The sequence below is a fragment of the Seriola dumerili genome, unplaced genomic scaffold, assembly GCF_002260705.1.
Source record: "Seriola dumerili isolate Sdu_G_001 unplaced genomic scaffold, Sdu_1.0 BDQW01000068.1, whole genome shotgun sequence".
In the NCBI taxonomy this organism is placed as follows: Eukaryota; Metazoa; Chordata; class Actinopteri; order Carangiformes; family Carangidae; genus Seriola; species Seriola dumerili.
Window position 1 is genome coordinate 10,494,593 of NW_019174323.1, and position 27,298 is coordinate 10,521,890.

General features: G+C 39.3%; 1 protein-coding gene across 1 annotated transcript in view; it reads right to left on the reverse strand.

Moving 5' to 3' along the window:
• LOC111219615 (protocadherin-15-like) overlaps positions 1–26,788 on the reverse strand; it is a 131,866-nt gene extending 105,078 nt beyond the window's left edge. The window contains exons 1-9 of the mRNA XM_022742330.1: positions 26,752–26,788; positions 25,889–25,954; positions 18,187–18,347; positions 17,445–17,600; positions 12,910–13,029; positions 11,815–11,925; positions 8,684–8,854; positions 2,019–2,127; positions 461–573 (exon numbers count right to left, since the gene is read on the reverse strand). Of these exons, the coding sequence (XP_022598051.1) occupies positions 461–573; positions 2,019–2,127; positions 8,684–8,854; positions 11,815–11,925; positions 12,910–13,029; positions 17,445–17,600; positions 18,187–18,347; positions 25,889–25,954; positions 26,752–26,788 (1,044 nt within the window). The remainder of the gene's footprint in view (positions 1–460; positions 574–2,018; positions 2,128–8,683; positions 8,855–11,814; positions 11,926–12,909; positions 13,030–17,444; positions 17,601–18,186; positions 18,348–25,888; positions 25,955–26,751) is intronic.
• Between the last annotated feature and the right edge of the window lie 510 nt (positions 26,789–27,298).

The window sequence follows — 27,298 nt, forward strand, 5'->3', positions numbered from 1 at the left end:
AAAAAAAGAGTATCATGGGTTTAACGCCGGTGTAGATACAAATCCAAACACACCTTTAACTACAGCAAAAACAAAACATCCTATACAGGAAAAATTCAATTTTCAATTTCAGTAGAGCAGAACCTGATGTATACTTGCTACTATAATTTCATTACTGGGCTAATTGAGCCAAAAACACCTTCACACAGCATAGTCCAGCTCTAATACTTTACAATTAATGCCAGAGTAGAATACCTTTAACTGAAATAAACCAGGAGGCACCAAGTGAATAAACTGAGAAGGAACAGTTAGTCTTTATTTAAGCTTACAGATGTGATCAACAGCTTGATGGATATTTGGGGGTTAAAGGCAGAAAAAAAAGCAATGCACATTCCAAGAGGAGGGCTGAAGTTTCTATAAGAAACATGCTCAGAGAAATTCAAGCTGAACCTCCCCTGTTCACAGCTCTAGTGTTCCTCACCTTGATAACCAGATCAAATCTGCGGTAGAGTTCTCTATCGATGGGCTTTAGTAGCAGGAGCTCCGCCGTGGTTCTGTTCAAGCTGAAATATTCTGCATAGGAATCTGGTTTGCCTGAGTGAGAGAGAGAGAGAGAGAGAGAGAGAGAGAGAGAGAGGGAGGGAGGGAGAGAGAGGGAGAGAGAGCAAGGAACACAAAGAACAGAGCAGAAAGAAAATACACAAAAAATGAAACCAGTGTGTGTGTGTGAGGGAGAGAAAGAGGGTAGACATCAGTAACTGTTGAAAGAATCAATATATGTTTGTTTGGTGGGCGTCTAAGGGGAGTATAAAAGAGAGAGGGGAGAGAAGGAGAAAAGGAGGCATGGCTAATGCTCCCAGTTTTCTCATCTCAGCCCTCCAAATGTGGGGAGGTACACAGACACACACACACACACACAGACACACACACACACACACACACACACACACAATACATATATGGTGCTTTGGAATGCTACATTGCTCAGCAGGGAAATCAAGGGTCTGGTGAGAAGAGCAGAAACACGAGCACATGTACACAATCGCATTTCTCAAGTGTGTATTTCTAAGTGTGTGTGCGTGCATGTGTTGCATCTTTATGCCCAGCACTGATTTTATTGGCTCCTACTGAGGGACGCTGCATTCAAAGTCAGCGTGATTCCTCCTGTGTTTGTCATTACGGGTGTTTGTGTCCAAGCCTGAATGAACACATTCTGTTTTCTCATTGCAACTTTGTATCAAAATAAATAAATTATAAAATAATTTTGTGACTATCAACTGCTATTAGTCTTGATAGAGTCTAATGAATTCCACTGGATCTAACAACACTATCTTTAAACTTTAAAGCTTCTTATTTTTTTATTCATTCACTCATTTCTTTTAAATCATAGATCTCAGAGGAGCTGCAAAGTTGCAACAGATTTGTCTGCCCTTTGTGACACTGTCTCTCATAATCCTTACTCAGAAAGAGATTAGTTTCACAGGAGGAGTCTGGGAAATGTAATCAAGTCTGTGTCAAGACATGTCAGTAAATTTTTTACAGACTATGCACATCCTCACCAGTAAAAGTCTTGTTTTTTTTTGTTTTTTTATTACTTCCAACAGTAATCAAGATGCCTTTCGCCGGTGCACTGTTACATCACTTTCAACTTAAGGTACTTATGAAGCATTAATGGGCAGTCAATTCCATCTCTGTCATTTTGGAAATGTCTTATCCTTCGCAAAACTGGCTCCAAGCACACAATGATTACTTCACATACTCTCCCGAGTCAATCCTGCTCCTAAACATTTAAGTCTCTTCCTGAAGAAAAAAAAAAGCCTCAGGATCCTTTTCTAACAATTAACAATTAGCCCTGTGTGAACAGATGTGCCGGTGTCAATGTGAATTACAGCGCTATCTCTATCAATGTACGATGCCTGCGGATCCAATATTGCCATCAAGCAGTGCTGCTCATGTATATCATCTCACTGTATATATTTGTTGTACTGCCCAACCCTCATGGCAGAACAATCCAAACCCAAAAAAGATTTTCAACCTACCAATGAGGATGGAGTATAAGATTCCCGGTCTGTCAGAGGGAGGCTGTATGTTTCTGTCTTGGTCCACAGCTTGTATGGGTGGAGTCACATTGAGGGGATTCACCTTATTCTGGAGACAGAAGCAATGAAAGCAGGTGAGTTGAACAGTGTGACATATAGTCACAGTCAGAACCATCTCCTAAAAATATGACAAAAACAGTAGTTATGAAAAGGCATCCAAACAGAACACAATCACTGGTAATTTACATCATGATGGAGATGTGTGTGTACTACACAAACAAACAAACAAGCAAGCAAGCTTTCAACTAGGTCATTTAACTTTGCATCAAACAGAGCCAGCTTCACCTTGCAACATGACATTCACTGCTTAGTTTGCAGGGAACGTTTGTTGTCCCTTAGATATAAAGAAAAGCTTTACCTTTGCCATTTACTATATTTATGTAACGACAAGCTCTGAGCATGCCAGCAAAGCAGGTGAGAGTTAAAATAAGTTGTTGGCAAAAAACACACAGTGGTATACTTTAAATCACACGAAGGGCATCACATTCACACCCACGCATAAAAATCTGTGTATGTGCAGCACACACACAGAGAAGAAAAAAAACCACACAATTACATCTGTTAAAATAAAACCATAACACACAATAACAATTAGGACTTATTTTTATTGTGAATATTAGTTTTCCACATAAAAGTTGTTATCTTTACTTGTGTATACGCACACGCACTGTTTAAGTCCGTAAGTGTGGAACCATATTTGTATGCAAGTGTGGCTGGGCTATAACGTTGACTTATAATAGTGCAATATGCTGAGGTCTGGAATACGAAGACCCCCAAAGGGACAAACATAACATGTCTATAGGATAAAATCTACTATCACTAAAGCTGTAAAATGTCAAGCCAAGCACGACCAACAAGACTGCGTATTCCCAAATGAGCACACGCGCGCACACACACACACACGCAAACACACACGCGCACACACACTGTAGGCAATTCTATACACTCATACACCTCCTATGATACAATATGTCACCAGTGCACCTGTCATGCAACACTTAAAATCTACTAGCTATCACAGAGCTATATCTCCTGTTGCCTGTCACTGAGCGAGCGAGGAGAGGAGGGAGACACAGGCAGAGAAGAAGTTATGGCGAGTAATGAAGTGGAGTAAAAGAGGGTGTTAATATATGGAAGCGGGGAGATGAATCTGCCAGGAGTTTGGGGTAAACAGGGAGCAGAGAGAAAGGTGTAAATGCCGCAGAGAAGAAAATGGAGGAATCAGAGACAGAAAGCCAGGCCGCTGAGAAACTAATACCACAATGGAAAATCATTTCTTAAATGTCAGAAATATAAAGCAAGGTAAAAGCCCAGTAAAAGTGACTGGTAAGAACTAAGCTCAGCTTCAATACACTGACTTGAATTTTGTGGACAGATCTGATCCTTCAATTCCCTGACCAATCAATCCATACAGGAGTCTGCTGCCCCTCCCTCACACCGCTACAGAAACAACAGACAACTCTCCTTCACACCCGTACTTAAGGCTCAAACACATATGCTTCTGCTTTTCTCACAAAGTACTAAAAGCACAGAACAGAACTTTTCACTTTGAATTGTGTCTGGTTTTAAAACAAGGCTTTTGACTACACTGTGCAGTATATTCACAGGTCTTCAGTCATAAAACTCTCAGCAGGCTTTTATCAAGCTTCTTTTTCTTTTTTATAGTTTCAATATTAACATGTTAACCTTTAGTTTTCATCTGCAGATCTGGAAGTAGCATCAGTGTTACTTTATTACAATGTTCCGTGTAGCTTCTGGCTATATTTTTTTGACTGGTCACACATGAGTGCAATTCATAACATGTAATAATGTCCGGAAGGTACTTCACTGCATCATGGCCCTGGGATTGTACGCTCACTAGCCTGTGTGGCTTACTTCAATTACAGCTGCAACTAATGATTATTTTCATTATTGATTACTCTGCAGATTATTTTTTCTCAAATATGCTTCAGTCTATAAAAAATCCAAAAGGAATAAAAACCCTCAGTCTCCCAAAGTGCAAGTTTATTTATTCAAGTAGCTTGTTTTGTTCAACCAACAGTTATAACCCAAAGCAACTAAGTTCAACAGCATAGATAAACAAGAAAAGAGCAAACAGTCACATTCAATAAGTGCTCAGAGCAGGCTTAAAAAAAACTGGGGTTACTGGAGTATGTAAGCAAACTGTGTGAGAGCACTTACTCACAATTACCAAGCCTGAAAAGCTGAATTCAACTAATGATACAGGCCCAAAATGTGGACCCCCAAGGAGACGCAACAAACTGAGCAGGTAATATTAAAAGGCTCTTTACTCTCTGGGCTTTCCAGGCTTGTAGTCAGAAACATGCAGAATCAGGCGAGCAAACACTGCAGAACCAGCAGGCACAATAACAGCAACAGGTACCGAGCAGACATGAGTGACTCAGACACTACAACAACTGAACAACACCACCTGGCAAATGTGAGTGTGGGGAAACTGCCTTTTTATATATAGTGGGGAACTAATGAGCAGCAGCTGCACAGGCAGGTGGCTGATCCCGAGAGCGGGCAGAAGATCAACAGAGGAGGGAAGAAGCCCCTGTGGGCGTCTAGTGGTCAGGTGAGGCTTTGTGTCAAGCATTGAGCTGTACGGGAGCGCATGGCAAGATGTTGTTTGTGGAGCAACAGAGATACAGCACTCCTCCTATCACATGAAAAAAACAAAAAACAGATTGCTATTTCCACAATGCAGTGCACCGCACTGCTGCAACGTGTGGAAAACAGCTGAAGTTCTGTTGTCTTTGATGTTTTGTTCACCATTACGCAACTTGAATGCCAGTATGACACAATGACAAACGAAATGATTAGTCAGGTATTGGGGGGGGGGGCTGTTTACTGTACTGCTCTAATCCATTTTTCAGGGGCAGCAATGCTTTTGAAGTGAATGTGTGAACATGGCCTGACAGCCAACTCCTTGGCATAAATGACCAGCATCTTGGTGTGTATCTGTGTGTGTGCGCCGGGTGTCTGAGGGAGAAATACAGAGAGAGCGAGTAGTTGCGTTGGCTCTAAGGCTCTGAGGTTGTCATATCTTATCAGTCTGATTAGGACTCAAACTATTATAGCGCCTTGACTCTCCTCCTCGTTCATTCCTCTCCACCCTCCCCCTTCTTTCTTCTACCTCTGCAACAGCAGCTCCATTGCCCTCCTTTCCACCTCTCATCACATCTATCTGTCTGTCTGTCTGTCCGTCCGTCCATCCGTCCGTCCGTCTGTCTGTCTGTCATCATTGTCCTCTGGTGTTTTACGGGAACAAACAAGAACTCTAAACTGAAGTCACTACACTGGGGTTCATTCAAGCAGAACATATCAAGGCACTAATGTTGGATGGCTTCAAAGTGTAGTCTTAATCAATCAAACAGGGCCCATGAGAGACAGCTGCTGTGAATAAATGAGAGTGCATTCAGGCAAATCTAATGGGAGAGACCATGATGTTATCATAAACATGCATTTATTTCAATGACCTGAGATAATTCACTTGAAGTGTAGGATTTTATAAGAAAAGAAGTTTTAGTGTTCAGTGGCAGTAGATATGTCACAGAGGGATGAAGTGGGAAAGAAATGCAGGGTCACCTGGCATTGTGTTGGTCAATCAGGTTCGTGTAAGTGCACATTCACGAGTGAATACCGGGCACGTTGTAGCATTGTGCGAATACCTCGCAATCATGTAGACAGAGACGACAATTACTGCTGCTGTGATAAGTTTTGAGAGTGAGAGTTGTAAAATCTTTCATCATAAGAGCCACTCTGCATGGTCTTGGTGTCTGATAAGCATTCAAGTTCATGGATACATTATTCAAACTGGAGGTGGGTTCACATTTAATTTCTCCACTCCAATTATTTCTGAGCATAAATCTATCTACCTTTACAAAAATGTGAAAACTAAAAGATATTAAAGGTGTACTCCAAAGACTCAGTGTTGCACTTCAACATTGTTCGGAGAAAAAATGGTGAAAATTGATGCAGCTGAGGTTGAGGGATTCTGAATTTAAGTCTGTTGTATGGTCAAGCTTCAAAAATACTGGATCCTATATTTCCCATGATGCAACTGAGTAGCATCTTTTGCTAAAACCTTTCTGCATGGGTAATGCCCATGCATTGTATGTTCTCTGCTATACATTTGTAGCTTCAAGACCGAGCCGAGATAACCCTGATGACACCACAAGGTTTATGTTCTCAAGCTAGGAAAAGCTCCCATCAGATCTACCCAAGACACTATACAATTGTTTTCACAGAGTGGGACAAATGGAGAGTAAACCAAAGTTCATGTGTCAAATTGTAGGAGTGCACCTTTAAATATATTTGCAACTAATAATATTAAATTGTTAAATCAGAGTTCCATTCACAAGTTCTGCCTGCCTCCAATCCATAAAGAATAGTCCTGATCCACAGTAGATTACAGGGCAAGTATAAAATGCAGGTTTGGTCAGAATCAATGATTGGCATAGATTTTACTAATAGATCCTCATTATTAATAGACTTAATTACTTCTCACAGCTGGAGAAGCACAGGTGTAGCTTTAACAATGGCCATTTAGGGGCTTGGTACGCCCTCATGTGCAATGCAAGGGTCCTAAAAACTGCATGGGATGCAGACAAATGTTTGCTATGAAAAAGGCCCATTAGGTTTCCTAAATGAGCTTTAATCCGACATCTGCACGGACTCGTCCTCCTGTAGTGAACAGAGATCACAGTTTGAAAATCATCAATAGGTGATGAGAGTTTACAGAAAGGAGAAGCTCCTTGTTTGTCTGTAAGACTCCATTTCTTATTGCTGTGATGGTGTAAGATCATAAAAACTGAAATCAGTGAAGCATCTGGAGTCTTCAGCAGTGCTGTATTGGGAGCAAATTGACAACTGAGACCCGATTTTTGTGTTAGATGCAACGTGTTTTATGCATCGCTTCGGATTTTAAAACCCCTCAAGTATTTCCCGAGCATAACTTTTCCTGTGTGTCTGCCTTTATCTCTCTCTCTCTCTCTCTCTCTCACTGTTTCACCCCGCCCCCACCACCTCTCTATCGTAAACCCTGTCCTTGTCTGCTTACACTTGCTCCTTCTCAAAACCACGAGGTGTAAAGTTGATTTACTCCTGTTGTTGCTCGCAGTGCCTCTGGTACCTTGGCTGGAAGGGAAGAGAGTGTGTGTGTGTGTGTGTGTGTGTGTGTGTGTGTGTGTGTGTGTGTGTGCGTGCGTGCATGTCAGTAAGAGTGTATGTGTGAGTCGGGAGAGATAAGAGAGAGAGGGGGGTTTGAAGGCAGTAGTGTCAGCAGTAGTTTGAAGGCCTTAGTGTCTCCGGAGTAAAGTGAGCATATGTGTGTGCGTGAGTGTGTGTTCAAGTCGGTGTGTATATGTGTGTGCACGTGTGACAAAGATCTCAGTATAAACACAGAGATGAAGTAGACAATGTCCGGTTAGGCATGACTGCTCTACTGCCCTGACACTGTTATGGGTGTTTGTGTGTGTGTAGGTGGATGGGGGGGGGGTTTGTTTAGGCATGAATGCACTGCTAGCTTGTCACCATCAAGAGTGTGTGTGCGTGTGTGTGTGTGTGTGTGGTAAAGGATGAATGCTCTGCTGACTTGTCAGAGTTGAGGATTTTGCCTGCAGCAACTTTGTCTCATTTACAAAGTGGTATTGCAAGTCGCTTTGGATAACAGCATCAGCTAAATGCCCGAGATACAAATACAATATGGTACATACAGCAGTGTAAGCATAAAAACATACCACAGTGTTGCAGACTCACTCTTGTAACACTTGTTCATACATAAGAGATTCACGTTATGATCCGTCAGGAAAACATTTTGTCCAGAACAGTCTCAGTTAGTGAGTACAAAACAAGAAACCATCTGTAATGTAATAAATATAGTCATATAACTGAAAAAAATATCATTGTTAATGACGTTTCACACTCTATAGGTTAGGTGCCTAATGACTTCTTATCATCAAAATAGTACTTTTCTTGTTTTAAATGATGCTAATTGCTTATGAAAACCTTGTTTCTGCATTCACACACTTAACAGGAGTGCATATTTTCTGAGGCCACATGGATGATTTTAGCCTTTTTTTCTCATTATTTAGCAGCTGATTAGTGGCGCCACAAGTTTTTTAATGTCAAGCTGAAAAAAATAAATGTTTCATATTTCTATCTTTAACTGCTGTGTCCTAGAGACACGTTTTAGCTTGATTGAAAGCTTAGAAGTCTGGAAAAAAGCAGATATCCTTGGCCACACAGTCTATTACTGTAATATAAGAGATGCCGGAGTAAAGATGGATTTCCCTTTGTTAAGTTTCAATGGATGTCAAGGGGGCTGACAGATTATTTGGTGACAAATAGTGTGTGATATTACTAAAGTCAACAGGAGCAGCATCAGTTTTGATTATAAACATTAAATATTAGTATTTATAAATAACACCATAGAGATTATTTCTCACTATTAACCTTATTCTAATCTTAAAAAAATAACCACTGCGACGTCAGTGAAGTGCACTAAATAAAAGTGTGAACTGAAGACAACAGGCACGCAGACTCGCACACACACTGCTACTGCTAAACAGTATATATTTACATAAAGGGCACACACATACCGGCTCTGTCAGCTCCAGCACATTAGCCTTGTACGTGATGGGACTACAGTCACGGGTGTTTCCCACAAGCGTACAGGGTAGAAACATTGGACCCAAGTCGTCACCATCCAGTACATCCACAGTCAGAGTGGTGGTGGCTGTACGGCGCTCACTGGGGTAGGGGGCTCGATCCTAGACAGGGAGAGAGAGAGCGAGAAAGTGTTTTAATTTCATTTTTAGCACTTTCTTATTTGCACTTTTATATTTCAATATTTGTGTATCTTCATCTTCAAGCATTGAATAAAAAGTGAACACAGTCCTGCTGAATATTTTCAGGAAATCAACAAAGCCGGGAGCTCTCAATACCTTCAAAGGCTGGTGTCTACTCCACTCTCCATCTTCATGTCTATTTATACCTCATCAAGAGCAACTAAACACATTTCTAAAGCATTTACAACTGTTTCAGCCCAGGCATGGTAAAGAGAAACTGTTCTGTTCGTTACATTATAATGTATAGGAGGTATTTCATTAACAATGTTGTATGAAGGCTTTTACACATTTTAAAAAAGTGTCCTCAATCATAATTAGTGATTGATTTTAACTCACTCAAAGTTTTTCTTTTAAAAACAAATGAACTGGCATGAGCTATTTTTGTAAACTGTTCTAACCACAGGATGAAATAAACTCAAATAAAGTATGAAGTTTGCGTTACAAATTAACATCGCAGTGCTCCCACTCACCTCCATCTGTTGTTGTTCAATGAGTTGCATAAAGTGAGTGAGTGGCTTTTTTTTTAGGGCATAGGAGCAATGGATTAAATAGACAGTGTGAAAGTATTTTACTTATAAATGAAATAATACAAGATAACACCTTCACTCACAATCGCGGTACTCCCACTCCTGCCTGTTTCTGTCCACACTCCAACAGCTTAGTCTCACTGGTGTCATTTAAAATTACCCCTACATGATACATGCACAGTGTGTTAATTGTAGCTAATCCAGTTGCTAAACACATGCTCAGGTGTAACAGATTTTTCCCTAGCACACCTTAGTAGTGCAGCACACTACTACAATTAAACCACTGGACAATCATTTGTATTAGGGAGCACACACAACATGTTTCAAGTCTTGCTCCCAGAAATACACAAACAACTCATTCAAAATGCTTCTATTATGTAGGCCTTAATCTTTCAAGTACATTCTAATGAAAAAAATACAGGCAGCTTTTGTTATTTTATAAGAATAAACACTACACCAGGTGGTACCACATTTTGTTGCCAGTAATACATTCCACTGAAAATATTTGTATTGGGCAAGGATCTCTTGAAAAAAAAACAAAAAAAACAAACCTGCACCAAAATATATGACCTTGAAACACACAGAATGAAAAATGGATGCTTGTATACACTATTAAGTTTTTATTCAGAAGAAGACCTTAAGCTGTTATAGCAGGGTTTCAGTGAGACCCTGTGAAAGATCAACACAACTAGTCCTAGTCAAACACAAAAAGTAAAGCTATTCACAAACTTTTATTTCTGCTTAGGCATGGATGTACAATCACTCTTTTTCTGTATACATCTAAAAATCTAGTGCCATTGTCAACCTTTGGTGAAGTTTCCACCATCCAATTACAAAGGAAGCTGCTCAGCAAATTCACAAAAAACACTTAACAGGCCTATTCATCTGAATGGTCAATATAACCGCTGTGCTTTCAGTTTTTATTTCAAGATAATCCAGATATACACAAAGCTGTGTTTTCTATTTTTTATTTTGTGGAGCTCTCAGAACAAAATAGCCAAATCAGGGAATCAACTGGAAACTCACAGTAAATAATCGATGCAACAATCACATGTCCACCCCCACAGGGAAAAAAACCCCTCTTAGAAAATATCAGCTATTTCAAGTTTGTGCAAGTCATCTAGATCCCCGTGTCCTTCACATTATTCCTGTTGGTGTCTGCATATCACACAGCATAGCTGGATATATCAGCACTTGTGTCCCTCTTTTTAAAAGAAGCAATTTTCTGCCACTGACCATTTTTTTCCTCACAAGCTTGAAAATTAACCAAACAAGATAAGGGGCAATAAACCTTTATTAAGTATTGTTGAAATTTCGCTTTTACTGTTATTTAATTACACCTGGATTGAGTGTTTCTCTGTGATCGCATTTACATATTGCTCTTCTCACTGTCAATCACCTGACAGCACAAGAAAGACAAGGAAATGTTGCTCTATTCTTTTCTCTTACAGCTGTAAAACGTAAGACGTGATAAAATATAAAAACCTCATTAAAAAGATATGATCACTCTGTTATTTTAGATAACGTATTTTGATAAGGTTATAAGTTCATGTGGCTCAGTCAATCAGTGCTTAATTTTTTTTTTCTCACATAAAATTTCAGTATCCCCTGAAAAGGTCAGCCATATTCCAAGCAGTTCTTTTACCTCCTGGCACATGTCTCTTACACAAGCCTTTCTGAGAATTTCTATTCAGCAAATCCACAGCCACTCAAAACACCCTTAATATTGTATCCAGATGAACAGTGAATATGTCAGGCTTTCAAGCAGTCAGAAACACATTAATCTTTCAGTGTACTGTTGACTTTTAATAATGCTTTCAGGGTAAATGGGCCTTGAGACATATGAATATTTGCCAGAATACTTTGTTGAGAACCAAAGGATTTGTAAGCAAGGTTTTCTTGTCACAACACAAACCTTAATGGTGCAATCAGCTACTTAAGTAATTTTCTGTCATGCCTCACTTTAGATCCTTCAAAAGTTCTCCCACCGTTCCCCATGAGTCTCTTTTGCATGTTGAGTGAATTTAACTATATTGTTGACCACAGTGCTGTGAAATAAAAGGAGGGGAACAATTACATTAACAAAGACATTAGTGATAATCAAGGATGCGCTTACGGTTCCCTTAAGGCTGACCCAACAGAGCAGTCTGTGTAGCAGTGATGTTACCATAATAATAATAATGTACCTAAGAAATAATAACGCTATACTGCAGACTTAACTCTCACTGATGAAAACCTTACCTGTTTCATTCTTATATCTATTATATGGAAAAATACAATATCATCCTCAGAATTGGTCTTTGGTAGCTACATGGCACACAAACAGACAAATATAAAAAAACAAACAAAACTTACGTTCGCCTGTATGATGACCAGGTACCGTGTTATCTCCTCGTAGTTAAGTCTTTCTCTTAGAACGACAGAGCCAAACAGTGTCAAGGGGATGTCAAAGGTTCTGTTGGCTGTCTGAAACACACACACATATATCACAAACACAAACACAGTGAGTCAGTGAAAGGGTCAATTGTACATTTTTCACTTTTTTAGACTTCAGACAAGTTGAAATACGTATTAACAGCGGGAGACTATAGAAGATAGAGCAGGAAATGCCAAGAGGATGATTTTATTATTATGCTGAGTTGCAATGAACATAGAAGCTTCACATCTAAACAGAGAAGAACAAACATAGGAGATACAAGCAGAAAGGAGTCAATAGGAATCTACAGTAAAAATGAAGCAAAGAGGTAAAAAAAAAAAATTAAAAAGTAGTGAGAGCTGAAATTCTGATAGTAACATGATATTTCTACGGATACTTGAAGACTAAAACTCTCTATGTTCTCATTATATCTCCATCAATTTATCATATTAATAAAGCTTCTTGGGAAAACAGGAAATAAGAGATTAAGGAAAGCGTGTTGTATCTAATCTCACGAAGCAAGTAAATGATACAATCATCAGTAATAATTGACTCTTCATTGTGCAACAAATCCCCAGTGCATCTGTTACTGAGCCCAGTTTTAACTTATGCAAAATATGTCAATCAACTAAACTTTAAGACAGGGAGAAGTGGTTTACTCTTCACACCATCTGACTTTGACACCATCAAACATTTATATTTTTACAATATTTCAGAAACGGAATCTAATGGCTCATAAAACATTATGTGGGCAATGTTTTTGATTTCAAGGCATGGGTTGGTTATCAACCCATAGACACACAGCACTGAAGAATTGCTGGGCCTTCTACTGATATCAATTTTAAACAATAAAATAAATAGATATGTAAACATAAAGGCTTTTATTGTGAATTTTGGTTGAGTTTGGCTCAATCTTTGCTCTCATATAAATGTTATGAAACCAAATTCTAGTGCTAAACCATCAGCCTACATGATGATTTTTTAAACGGCTACATCACACTCGGAAGAGTGCAGCAGGCAGATGGATAACCTACCGGGTCTTTCGGGTTGTACTGGATCGTGTACTCTATCTGTCCATTGGGACCGTCATCGATGTCTGTCGCCCCATTGTTCCCCCAGAAACCAGAGAAGATGGTGGTTCCTACTGGTGTCAGCTGAGAACGCAACAAAGACAGAGAATTTCAGTCTATGTCTACAAGCTCACACTACATTTTGTCAGACACAGAGACATTAAACAGCTCCTGTCCTACACTGTTGTGTCTTGTCTCTCGCAACTACCCTTGGTGTGTTCACAAGCATTTGGCCATACGGGATCTTGGTACCCCACTGTCTCTACAAAACAAACAGAAAATGACTTGCAGTTTTATGTTTACTGTGCTCAAATGGGGCTTGAGAAGGAAAATCGGCGTGCAGCTGTTTGTGCACATCCATTTGCACTGGAAATAAAATGAAACACAGACAGCATCCAACGTTCTGTCTATAGTCTGTGCCTCAGTCTTTTTCCATCTCACCACCGTGAATATTTGCTACACCTCATTGGCCCGTCTAATAAAAGTTTTAGATAAAAGTGGAAAATTGGGTGATAGAAAATTATGCACAATATGTTAAGAGTGCTTGTCACTTAAAAGCCAAAAGAGAACATTGACATCTTTACTTTTCCCTTTGATTTCAGGGAAATAAAATAATAATAAAAACAGAAACAGATTGGACCCAAATGCTCATGGTTATAAAATAATGAGTCACTGTCAAAATAGATTAGCCATAGCTTATTACACCTACTCTTTTCACAGTATAAAATTAACTAAATTAATGAGTAGTTATGACAACAGTAGAGCTGAGCTGCATGTAGCTGAGAGAGGAGCATTTTTTAATGCAATGAGCCATCACACTCACATAATCATCACAATGTTCATGTTTGCCAATTGCTTGTTCCTAATGTGCATTTTAAGTTCAAGCTAATTCAAATTGTGTATTAAGACTTTTTTATGTTGAATAGTTTCTTTCATTTATAAATGTCAGCACCAGCGCTACTGAAGGCTAATTTGTAGCTAACTGATGTTACACTAGGTACATTAGCAACTGTTACTGTAGCATTAGCTGTTTTGCCCATGACCTTGCAAAATGTGTCATTTCAGCAGCTGGAGCAACAAAAAACTTTGAGTCAGATATGCACAATTGATGGTGGCACAGCAACAGAACATAAGGCTTAGCTATAAAATAATTTAAATATGATATGGTAAGCTCTTTTTAGCTAACCAGTGTTTCACTAGCTGAAGCCAGCTATCATATCTCACATTGTAGATAACACATGTTTATTTCAGGTTGAAACAAACTAAACTTGTAGATGAAAAAAGAAAACATGATATATTTTGGAAAGTTGTCAGGACTATATACAGTCTAGACCATAAGTACAGTCATACATTTTTTTTTTGTTCTTCAGGTTTTTTGCGGCAATACATTCACTCTGACATAGAATAATTGATATTACATTAGAGTGCCGAGTCTAAGCTATAATTTGAGCAGGTTTACATCAATATAAAAAGAACTGTGAGGGAACTATAGACCTTTTAACACATAGTGCTGAAAAATGTATGGGTTGAAAAGTAACTGGACAGATGAAGTCAAACATATTTAATATTTTGTGGAAAATCGTTTGCAGTGAATGATTGCCTTAAGTCTTTGACTTTGAATCTCTGCGTTTGGTCTGATCTTCATCAGGTGGAATGCAGCTCAGTTTTATTAGAGATCCAATGACTGACTCGGCCAGTCGAGGATATTCCATGTCATCACCCTGAGAAGCTCTTTGGCTGCTTTGGCCGTATGTTTATGATCATTGTCCTGCTGAATAAATAAACGTTGTCCAATGTGTTTTGATGGATTTCTCTGAATCGGAGTGCTCTAAATGCCCCTGTACACCTGTACATTCATCCTATTGCTTCCATCAGCAGTGAAATCATAAATAAATGCCAGTGTGCCTGTTCCACTGGCAGCCATAAATGTCCAATCCATAACCACCGCCATGTCTGACAGATGAGGTGGCGGCTTTGCTCCATGAGCTTTTCCACACATAGAGGTTGATTTTTGTTTCATCAGTCCATAGAACTTTGTTCCATGACTTTTTTTGTGTGTGTTTTTCTGAACTGCAGCCTGGCCTTTCTGAGGTTTACCAAGGCTTTGCATCTTGTGGTGAATCCGTTTAGGTTGTAGTCATGAAGTCTTCTCTCGATCACTATGAGGGAAACATGTTCGCCTAACATCCTGCAGAGCATTCTTGACTTGCTGTGCAGTCATAAAGGGGTTTTTCCTCACCAAGCAAATGATTTTTCTGCTCACCCACAACACACCTACCAGGTCATTTGTCACATTATAGTTTTTCTGTGCTCACTTGATTTTAATAGAATGTACCCAAGTGTTGATTTTGACAAATCAACTACCTTTGACATCTCTTTGATAGATGCTTTGTTGCTTTTTTTAACCTTCTTATTATCTCCTTCTCTTGCATGGTCAACCGCTTCACTCCTCAGACAACTCCACTTTAATCTAAATGGAAACTCTCAACTATCAATCAACTCTACGCCACATGTGAGCTCTTGGGCATTTAGTGGCCAAATGTCCAATTACTTTTGAACCCTTGCAATTTGGTTGCAAGGTATGTGTTAAAAGGGCTATACCATATATTTTACAGTTTTATTTCAACATTGTAATATATCGACTGGCACTTTAATGTTATGTCCATTATTTTACTTCAAATAGAATGTGCTGAAGCTGTCCGAATACCTATGGTCTTGACTGCATGTATGTAGTATGTATAATATACCTAGTGTACATGACATGTTTTCAGTAGCTTAAATGTCCATACAGTACACATTATAAATGCCACATTGGCCTTTGTTTACCATAACTCTGACTTTCATTTCTTCATTTCAATTTGCACATGTGCAACAAGATATAGTGACTCACTTTCTAGTAGCCAAAAGAGATGCTTGATATTCAGAAAGATGTTCAGTTTGATTTAAGTTTTTCTGAGAGAAATTCTCAGTCTGAGAGTTAAACACTTTCCACAGCACATGAAAGGAACAACTTTGCCAAGCATAAATTGCTGTGCTGTATTTTTTCAGCCATGTGCCTTGGGATCTGTGATTAGGTGTCAAAACAGAAGTCTAATCTCCAGACAGCACGAGAAACATTTGAGATTAAGTTTAATTTAGCTGCTGCACCAGTGATTTGTTACATCATTTCCCTCAACGGGGTTATCTCTGCCTCCCACTGATTTAACAATGGTCTTCAGAACGTCTTACGCTGTCACTTTTGGATACGGCTCTAATGAAACAACTCCACACTCAGGCACTGGCTCCAGCTCATGAAATCAGCCACAGGGATCACCTTGTACCCGAGAACTTTCACAGTGAGCTCATAAATTGTGTCCTAGACATTCTCATAAATAACCATATTGCCTCTCTGTGTGTCATAATCTGTCTGCCTAACTTTCTTGCACTTAAAAATGCTTAGTTATAGACAACTAAAAGCAGGTTTAATGTGGATAAAGCTGGATGAACTCCTGAATCACTCTCTCAATATTAAATTTACTGCATTAGGTGGTGGGAGTTCTGGGGGCAACAGAAGTGAATCAGACAATAGCTGTCTGCCTAATGAGCAGACTTGCACTCATATATGAATAAATCTGCTCCTGCTTTTAAATTATTGCCAACATCGGAATAAATTTATTCACTTTTTTCTTAAATTATTGCCACCAAACTGACTACATTTACCTTGGCCTGGCAGAGGAATCATATTTTAAATCTTTTTTTTTTCTTTTTTACGATGCAGCTCCTAAATTGTATGGCGGTCATTGAAGTGAACTAAAGGAATCATTTTAGTAGGAGTAACGAGAAACTGGAGCGCTGTAAGAGGTGGTGGGTTGGAGGAGGAGGAGGAGGAAAGGAAACCAGAAATATATAGAGTGTGGCAGAGGAAAGGTGGGGAGGTTGAGGGTAGGTGACATAATGAAGAGCAGGAAGTTGTGAAGGGGCATGGAAGTAAGGGGTGGGTGGGGGAGGGAGGAAAGCTGCGAAAACAGAGGAGAGGCCAAGAAAGGAAAAGAGAGAGTTTGAGAAGATTGAATTGGACAGGCTGTGGAAGAGTGTATAATAAGATATTCTACTGGGTCTGCCTGTGCTGGCAGTAGGCTACATGTATCCTTGTCCAGTTTAAGTTTGAACCTCTTCTAGTTAAATTCTGCCTCCCTGCCTCATGGGAGGACGCACTAACTGTGCGACTGGCATTGTAAAGACTATTCTGGAAGCCTCCGAATAACAGATTTAGATCCTTTCCACAGCTGCCCAAAAACTCAGCTTTCTGCCTTTAGTCTGACAGCAAAATGCCATGTACAATACTGCTTAATGGGGTTTTTATTTAAAACACGTTGCATTGTCCACCACTGCCAGGCTACATTTTTAGGGAGCAGCATGTAACACGTGGCCCCCGAAGAGCAGCACGGCTAAAAACACTGTTTGTGTGTGTGTGTGTGTGTGTGTGTGTGTGTGTGTGTGTGTGTGATTTTGTGTTTTACCTCACTGACGGCTACATAGTATCTTGGCTGCTGGAAACGTGGCGCATTGTCGTTGCGGTCTCGAACAACGATGCGGACCTCATGTAAGATCACCGTGCCTATCAGCTCGTTGGTGCACTGAACCTGAACCACAATGGACTGAATATATGAGGGGGGCTGGGACAGAGAGAAGCAGAGAGACAGGTAGAGATTATTAGAATTTTAAAGGTACAGTAGTCATACAGGTTAATAAATAATTTACTAGAAAGTAAAAGAAAATAAATGAAACTAACACGCAGACGACTGCCAGCTTCTTGTATTATACTTTTTGTGCCAAATGAGAAATTGAAAAACATCTGCTGGATTACTTTACAGAGCAAAACAGCAGGAGGCTGATTCAGATTCTCACAACAGCAAATGCTGGAAAAAGTGAAAAAATGGAAATTTGCTTCCACCATATTTATCATCTGTAGTCAAGTGAAAAAAAGATAAACAAGAACCAAAGAAATAAAGAAGTATTGTATTCATCTGTTGAAACAGCATGACGTTACATGTGGTCATAGTTTTAGAATCGGCAGCGGGACCTGTGCCTGTGTGATTAGGGACACCAGATTCATTAGGATTTCACTTTCTATCTCTATCTCAGACTAAGGAGCTAAACCAAGCAGAACAAAATAGTATTAATGAGTAAAACTGACAGAACAAAGAATGAGTACAGTATGAGCTAAGGCGAGACTAAAATAAAATAGTTCTGTTGCCTCACATCTCTATCCAGAACCCGTCCGGTGCTGTTGAGGTAAAGGGCTTGTTTGGAGGAGTCAAGAATCACCCAGTAGTCGTGGTTATCCCTTAGAGAAAGAGAGATGGTACGATCCGGACCCTCTGCCACGCCATTTATCTGCATGTTCTCCACCAATAACGTTCCTGGGAACAAAGTAAAAGTAACTGCATTAACCTAACAGTTAGATAGAAAGACACAAAGCCCAGAGTTCCAGAGATGAAACAGAGATGATGATTCAATAGAGAGATAAATGGTTTGGTCCGAGATTGAACTTTATTAGTAAAAGAAAAGAAAACAGAGTCCAAAGAGAACTCTCTGCTCCTCTTCAAGTTCAGGAGTATAAGTATATACCTCAAAATTATGTGTAGGTTGTAGCTGAGGTCAAGGGCAATTAGATGGAAAAGCAACACAAACAGTAAAAGAGAGAGAGTAAAAAGCATGTGGATTTCAGTAAAATTAAATCAAGTAAGCTAGACCAGATATGGAGGCTAATCTGTTTGCCTTCTCTATATCAATACATGGGATGCAATAACTGGAATACAATAAATGAAATACAAAATAAAATCAACATTTCAGAGAAAGAGAGAGAGAGAGAGAGAGCTGGTCTGCCAAGAAATGACATTTTCATCTGCATGATTTTCACAAAAAAAAAAAAACCTTCAGAATAAATAAAAGTAAACATTTTAATAAGACAGACGGTACAGATGGAAGAAAACCTGAGTCATTTAACACAGTCAACTGTGGCCAGTGAAGCGAGGGAACGAGGGGAATATTGAAAGACAGAGAAAGAGAGAGAGAGAGAGAGACGGAAATACAAACAGGGAGACGAGACATAATTTGAATGGAAACTGTCAGCTGTATATTTTCAAGCGATACATATCTCTCGATCAATACAAAGCCAGGAGGAGTTGTATTGGAGAAGGACGAGGGGGTCAAAGAAGTTTCAAAAGAAGAAAGAAAAAGCAGCCGGAGAATCAGATAAACATCTGAGTTTCAAAGATACTTCCTGACTTTATTGCTTGACTTCATTGGCTTTATTGACAGTGTCATTGAAAACCGCGAACTGCTGCAAAACGTGGCAAAAGTTTTCAACCATTTGCATTTGTATCTCAATATTAAAACATTACACTAAAGCCAAAGCTGTGATTGAATCTATTTTACAGATGTCAAGTGGCACTTTGGTGTTGGTTTTAAGTCTTTTTATCTACTAAAATTCACACATTCACTCATATGTATAATCGCTTTCATAAACTAATGTATGAAATGCGCAGCTTTTACCTGTCATTTTTTTAAGTTTACTGGAAACGATTATAACAGGTGAGGTAGGGGAAAAAAACACTAGAGAAACAAAAAGTTTAACCGCTTGACTCTGTGCAGCTCCAAATCATAAGAGACCCATTACTGGGTCCTGCACACTGAATTATTAATAAAAAAATAAAAAAAACTATTGTATGTGCGTGTGTGTGTGAGAGGGAGACAGCACAAAACCGTCCTTCAGCATATTAGTAAGCATTGCAGGTTTTCAGCCTATGATATAGTTTTCTGTGTGCACGTGTGTGTTAATTTGTGTAAAACATTAGAATGTAAGTGGAGAAAGAGCCAAAAGCTTGTTCTGTGTCACTATCACCAATGAACCCACAAACTAGTGAGGGAGTGAGGGAGTGAGATAGATAGAGAGAGAGAGAGAGAGAGAGAGAGAGAGAGAGAGAGAGAGAGAGAGAGAGAGAGAGAGAGAGAGAGAGAGAGAGAGAGAGAGAGAGAGAGAGAGAGAGAGAGAGAGAGAGAGAGAGAGAGAGAGAGAGAGAGAGAGAGAGAGAGAGAGAATAGTCAGGATGAGAAAAGTTAGAAATGAGAGATAAAGGCAGAGATTTGGAGAAACAGAAAAGTGAGGCAGCAGGCTGGATTGTGTTTGCTTGCTTGTGTGTGGGCATGTGTACATACGTGTGTGTGTGTGTGTGTGTGTGTGTGTGTGTGTGTGTGTGTGTGTGTGTGTGTGTGTGTGTGTTTGCTTGAAAATCATATTTTCCCTACATCTGCACACATTCAACAATATAAACACACACACGCACAGACACACACACTCTGAACTATCTCATATCTGATCTGCCAGACATAAAATTGGGTCATGGCCTTCTGTGCTACCATGGAAACCGTGTCAAATGCCTCGCTGTGATTCGCTGATGTTAAATAAACGGGGAAATTTAATGAAATTGGTTTCTTTATATGAAAAATGGGATAGAAAATGGAATTCATTAGGGGAAATTCATTCCTTGCTATCTCTCCTTGGGTTTTTCTGCTGCTGTCTTGCAAAATGAGTAAAAAAACAAAGTGCAGGTAAAGAAGAAGGAGAGAGAAAGTGCCTACACCTTGTGTAACTGATCTGTATCTAATTTAATTCCATAGAAGGTCTAATATAAATGGGCTCTTTTCACAGTGACCTCACTTTATAGGATGTGTGACTGAATACCGCACTCGGCAGCACCTGATTAAATTGACCCATGTGTTAAAGCGTACAGGCAGAACCTGCATGAAGCCATGAGTGTGGTTGCAGCAACATCAAGATTGTCAGAGGAAAAAGAGGCAAAACGAGCAATTAGACAGTGAGAAGAATGAGAAAAATAGCAGAGGAAAGTGAGGCGAGAAAGAGCGGGCTGAATGAAAGGGTGATAGAAATAAAGAATAAAGGGGATATTAGGAGAGAATAGAGAGAATATGAGCATTGTGGCGGCGCATTAATAGAATTTTTACAGGACATTAGCTTAACTGAATGTGGAGACACCGTTTGGGTGTCAGTCAGGTACGAGCTATGGACTGAAAAGTAATCATTATATCTGCCTGCTACTTCAGCTCTTGGCGAGGGAAGGAAAAAGGGATTCAGGGCGAACAACCGTAGATAGATGGGAGAACAGAAGGAGTGAATGTAAACTGTTTATCCTGAGATAATTCAACGACAGAGTATACAGTCTGAAGGGACGATTTTAAACAAATGAATGTTATCTAGAATATGTTAAACATAGAAAAACCAAACCAAAGTTGTTTTTACTCATTTATGTTTATATTGGTGTTTGTTTTCTCTTCTGATAAATTTGCTTGCTGGTGTGAGTGTTGTGGACCTAAGCAACGCCGCCATAACTGAGTGGAACCGAACACATTTACACTGACATTGAGGGTAAAGATGTTTGGGTTAACCACGGTTGGCAGTTTTCTCCCTCCGACAAATTAAGGTATCCTAATGTGGAAGTTAATCCGTCTCAAAACACTAGTTTGAAATTGGTTATGACACTTGCTTTGGAAAAAAAAAAAAAAAAAAAACATAACAGAAATAAGCAATTTTTCTCAACCTCCGCAATCTGGGTGGAAAGTACAACCCGCAGCCAGCATCACTTGCTAGCTTCTGATTATAAATCAACAAAATTTCACTGCATTAATTTCATGCATTGTAAGATTAAATACACAGTTTAATAAAAATCTGAAACCATGAAATTGTAAAAAGTATAATCTTAGCAATTACAGCTCAGCTCGGGAAAAATCAGCTGCACCCTGCAAGCAGACACCGGTCTTTAGCGGTCCTGAGTCGGCCCATTGTCGGCATTCTGCTCAGGATGCAATTGTGAGGATGTAATGGAGACGAATTAAAGTTAATTTCATGGAGCAAAGGCTTGTGGATTCTTTTTTTTTTTCCTGGTAAAGTTTATTGCTGAAGCAGCTGATAACAGAACACAGAACAGTTTTGGTGATATGCAGGTAAAAGGACGCCAAGCATTCTGTTTAAATTCCATTGAAGTGTTTTAGAGATGAACCATTTTTTCAATGGCCTTTTTAATGGCTCTATTTTCAACATGTAACAGGTTCTACAGGATCTCCTGGTTGTATTCCGTGTCTTTTCACATATTGCAGCTGGATTGAACAGGTTTAAAAATGAGTAATGGCAGCTTAGTTACTCGCACTTTTGACCCGGATTCCTCTGTAATTGAAGGTTTTATACTCTTTTACCTATGTTTAATTTACAGCTATATCACTGTGTTTGGATACCACCCTTCTGTCATGCTGCATTTACTTTCTGTGACACCTGTGTCACCAATCTCAACTCACTTGGAAGAGCTCACAGGCATTTCTTGTCACCGGTACCTCCAGAGGGTTGAAAGGAAGGAAAGTCGGCAATTGAAGGACAAAAAACTAAATAAATGGCTTATTCTGTCTTAGCTCTTGCTATTGACAACACATCCTAGTTGCAACAATCTTCTTACAACACACACACTAGCATTGTAAATGTAGTCTTTCCGTTTTATCGAGTGGGAGAGAAATTAAGTAAATGTTTTTATGTGCACAGAACAAGCAGTAGTGCCTTGCTGGCGACACATCTACTGGGTCACTAGTGTGGACATTGTCTGCTAAATGATACATGTAACGCATCAGGGAAATGTTATTGTGCACATTATATTATATTATGTTATGTTTGTGAAGACCCCTGCTGAACTGGAGATACTGATGGCTCTTTGCTAAATGTGTGTGTCGTTCTGTGCGTGTGCTGTATGTGTGTGCCTGTCTGTGTGTCCCACTCTCCCATTCCCACACATATCCACTCATTCTAATCACCCTTTTACTAGATATTATTAAAATCACACTCCTAATTTTAATATTATCTTCTTTTATGACATTTCCCTGGGCTAGAAAAAAATCGCTCACTTGTATGTTGCCCCCCCCCCTTTCATTCCTCAAGTCTCTCTCTCTCTTTTGCTAACACCACCCCTACAGCTAGATTTTCTATTAAATCTGTAACACTATTTCACAGCCACAGAGCAATACATGGCATTACGCATACAAACCATTCCAATACTAAATTATTCTTCGACAACCCTGTTAGAAGGATTAGTGCTCGAACAGGCCCAAACACATCAACACACAATCAGGCGAAGCATGAGGCACACATGCATTGTTGTTAGACACAATAAGACGGAGAAATAAACGCACGCATGTGTATGCACACATATGGCAACACGCGCGCACATTGTCGCTGCCCTAGCTTTCACTATAACAGGCCTCTCTTTCTAGAGTCTATTTAACAGATAATACAATTTCACAACCAAATATATTTCTTTATGAACACAAACTTCCAGTGTGATATCTTGAATTGAAACAAACCTAACTATTTTGCAGCTGAACAACAATGTTTCAATGCTAGGGTGTAATTTCCACTGGGGGGTGGGACATTTTTTTCTCTCCTCACCTGTACAGCTTCATCTGGATAATCCACTTAAATCTCTCTGAACAATATGTCCATCTGTTGTAATCCAGATGAGCCAAAAGAGGGGGTGATAAGGGTGTTGATATGCTTATCTGGGATGCCTTATACTGTGTGTGCCTCGCAGGAATAAGCTTAACCGCAGCAGTTATTTACTGACTTTATATCGCCCTGGGTTTCGCCTCTCAGGCTACATACAGGCTATTGCTCAACCCTCTGTTATGCAGAGGTTGTACATTACCTGCAGACTGAGAGTATGACCTGCAGACTCTACTCGGGGCTGAAAAAACACTGCACTCTCCTCTACATGTTCTTAGAGAAAAAAAAGACTAATAAAAATATAGATGAAACAATTCAATCTTTTCTTTTGACACTCACTATTCTCTTCAAATATACTAGAATATAAATCAAATAGAACATGTGATGAGTTAAAAAGGTTTTAACCTGCTGCAGAGTAAGAGAGAGAATACTACATATAATAAAATGCATGTTGCATTCATGTAGCCTAAGTGATTTAATTCAAACAAACACACTGAAATATTAAAAAAAGAACATTCTCTGGAGGAAGAAAGTAAATAATTACCTCTGAGGTTTCCTTGAGCAATTAACATCATACATATTGTAAATAACAAATAAATCTTGTAGTTTATTGTCATGGACGGCCAACATGGGTGGCAAGGGGGAAATGCAAAACAAAGTCTTACATGTAATTACTAGTACAAGACTGATATGTATACCAAGGGAACAGAAGAACACAGTAAAAATGGAGAACAGGAGGAATTAGAGGATGGATAGCTGCATAATGATGAAGCCATCAATAACACATACAGACATGCCAGCAGGGTAGATGGAAGACACTGCTCTCCTCTCTGTCTGGTGTTGCTATGCTAATCTCTTTTTATGTCCGTTAGGATTACTCTGATCAGGTCTCACTATTTAAAACCTTGCTGAAAAGACATGGCAAACTTTATGATAGGTCACTGTTTCTGTACAGTAGTCTATGGGCTGAGGATAAGAGTGTGATTTAACCATGCAGACCAACTTGTCTGTGTACATTTCACCTTCCCCCATCAGATTTGGTGGCCTCCCTCCAGGCCAATATACAACTCCATTTACTTGTGATTAAAGTAAGGATTAAACTCATCTATTAAAATGTGATATCTCCTCTGGACTTGTCAAAACAATCTGTTCATACGCACACACACAAGCCTCCATTTAAACAGCTCTGAACAGACTCTGGGATTGTGTGCCTGGTTATATTCCTCCAAACAGTCTAAATGGCACAGCCATCAAAACCAGAAGCCGATAATTAGCTTATACAGTGGGAGCTTACAAAACACACGGAGGATATTTCCTTTGGTGTTTAGATAAAAGGTGTCCGAAAACTCTGGCAGCCTTATTTTTGTTTTGTCAGGTGGTTGAGAAGAGAAGAGAAGAGAAAATAGTTATGTATCTCAAATATTCAAATTAGGTCCAACAAATGTCCAGCATCCAATACCCCGATACTGTCAAATATTTCTTTGCAAAACAACTGCTTGCCAACATCAAGGTCTAGGAAACCAAAATAACCATTTATAAATTGAAAAAAACAAATGAAAAAACATAACTTGGACTTAGGTTTGCTTTGAAAAAAAATAAAACAAAGGGAAAACAGTTAATCTCAAAGACAAAACTTCTCATTTATTCAATCTGTACAAAAACTGAAGTGTGATTTTTGGATCAACAGGATATAGTGTGTGGGACCACTTTTTGGTTGTAGGTAGTGACTTCCTGTCAGGCAACCAGTAGAGACTCCAGGTACGGATTAAACAAACGAAATACAGCACATTAATTAGTGAGCTTTAGGGTGGCTCTCGTTGTCTTTGGACAGAGTGAGGCTAGCGGTTTCCCTCATGTTTTTCCAGACTTTATGCTAAGCTAAGCTAACCGACTGCTATCTGTAGCTTCACATTTACACAAAGAATGGTATAGATTTTCCACTACAGCTCACAGCAACAGAGCAAATAAGCATTTCCCAAAATGTCATACTATTCCTTTAAGCAAGCAGTTTTATGAATGGCAACATTATGTAACACAAGCATGCACCCATAGAGAGAGACGCAGAGAAACTCCTATCTTTCTGTTGTTTACGTTAATACACAGTGATGTAGCTGAAATTGAATGACCTGATGTCTTATCCTCTGCAACAGGGATCAGACTCCGCTCGCACAGACCTAATGAATATGAATGAGTGTAAGGTACCTGCCATGCCAATCAGCAGCTGCTGAAAAGGTCAAGATCATCTAGCAATGTTTGTTTAACGTATCATAAAAAAGGTGATGATTATCTTAAAAATTTCAATTCCAACAAAGTGTTCCTTTGTCTTGTCTGAGGTGACAGAAATCTTTAAACCAACTCAGAATGAAGTAAAGAATGAAGAAGTAAAAGAAATGAACACTTTACCGTTGGGGCTCTCTTCGTCTATGGCAACGATGGTAGCAGGAGGACCTGACCGAGACAGTTTACATTCTGGGAGAGTGAAAAAGTAAAATAGTTAGCATTGATACAGTCTGAGGATTTGCTTCTTTATATCCATTTTATAAAAGCTTGAAATGTAAAATGTCATTGTGAAGCGTATGGATGATTTCACTTCAGTAATGTAAGTATTTCAAAGGAAATGTTTTTAAATGGCTTTTTTCCCCTTTAAAGATAAGTGGCTGCTGCAATCACTCTGTAAGTTTAACTTTTGAAATGGAATTGAACTTTGCACAGCACTATACATGCTATACACACACACACACACACATATATATATATATATATATATATATATGTGTGTGTGTGTTTATAGCATGTGTATATATATATATACACATATATAGATACACCTGTGTGTATGTGTATCAGAGATGGAGAATGGTTAAGAGAGGCAACAACAAAGAACTGAAAAGAGTGAAGGTGAAAATAGGGGAGGAGTGGAGAAAAGGAGTGAGGCGTAAGGGGTTAAAGGAAGGAATAAAAAAAATGAGGGGACACAAAATAAATCCAGACAAAAGAAAATGATGATGGACTGGACAGAGACTCTTTTTCAAGACAGAGACAAAAAGAAAAACAACAATATGTGATTTTTTGAAAAAGTAAAAATAAAATGCTGTGAGGATGACACATATGTAGTGAAGAATAAAAGCTTGGTAGATCTATGTTTTCACCGATAATGACGGGCGTAACCTCCTACAACCATCTCGGCAGGGTTAGCAGGGGTTAATAAACTAGCAAAGTGACTGAACACACTGTTAACAGAGGAAGAGAAAGGAGATAGTTCTTACCCTCATATTGCCAATCTGCCAAAAGAAACAGCCACATCCCATCAGGAGGGAGGAGAAGAGGAGAGGAAGGAAGGACGTAGCAACCAAGGAAGGAGGAAAAAGAAGAATAAGAATAAGAATTAACCTTCAGAGAAAAAAAAGGGGGGGGGTCAAACATGAAATGCAGTAAGCAGAAAAACATGGAAGTAGACATAGAAGAGTGTGTACAAGCGATTAATAAATGCGGATGTGTGTTTGCATGTACAGTACACAAATGCTGATGTGTTTATCTCTATAAGCTTCTCCACCTGCATTCAAAGCCACCACCTACACTTACTGTATTTACTATGTGGAGAAATAATTCTTAACCTGAGCTGGAGGCTTAAAATGGTCCCATTCAGGGGGAGGATTCTCCCTTTATCCCGGTGTCCTTGCCAGGATACAGGAAATACAAGAACACCCACATTCACCAGACAGGGCAACATTATTGTTCGGCTCTCGAGGATAGTTGGGAAGAATCCCACGGGAAGGCTGAAAGACGGATATCTGCTCACCTAGAAAATAGACT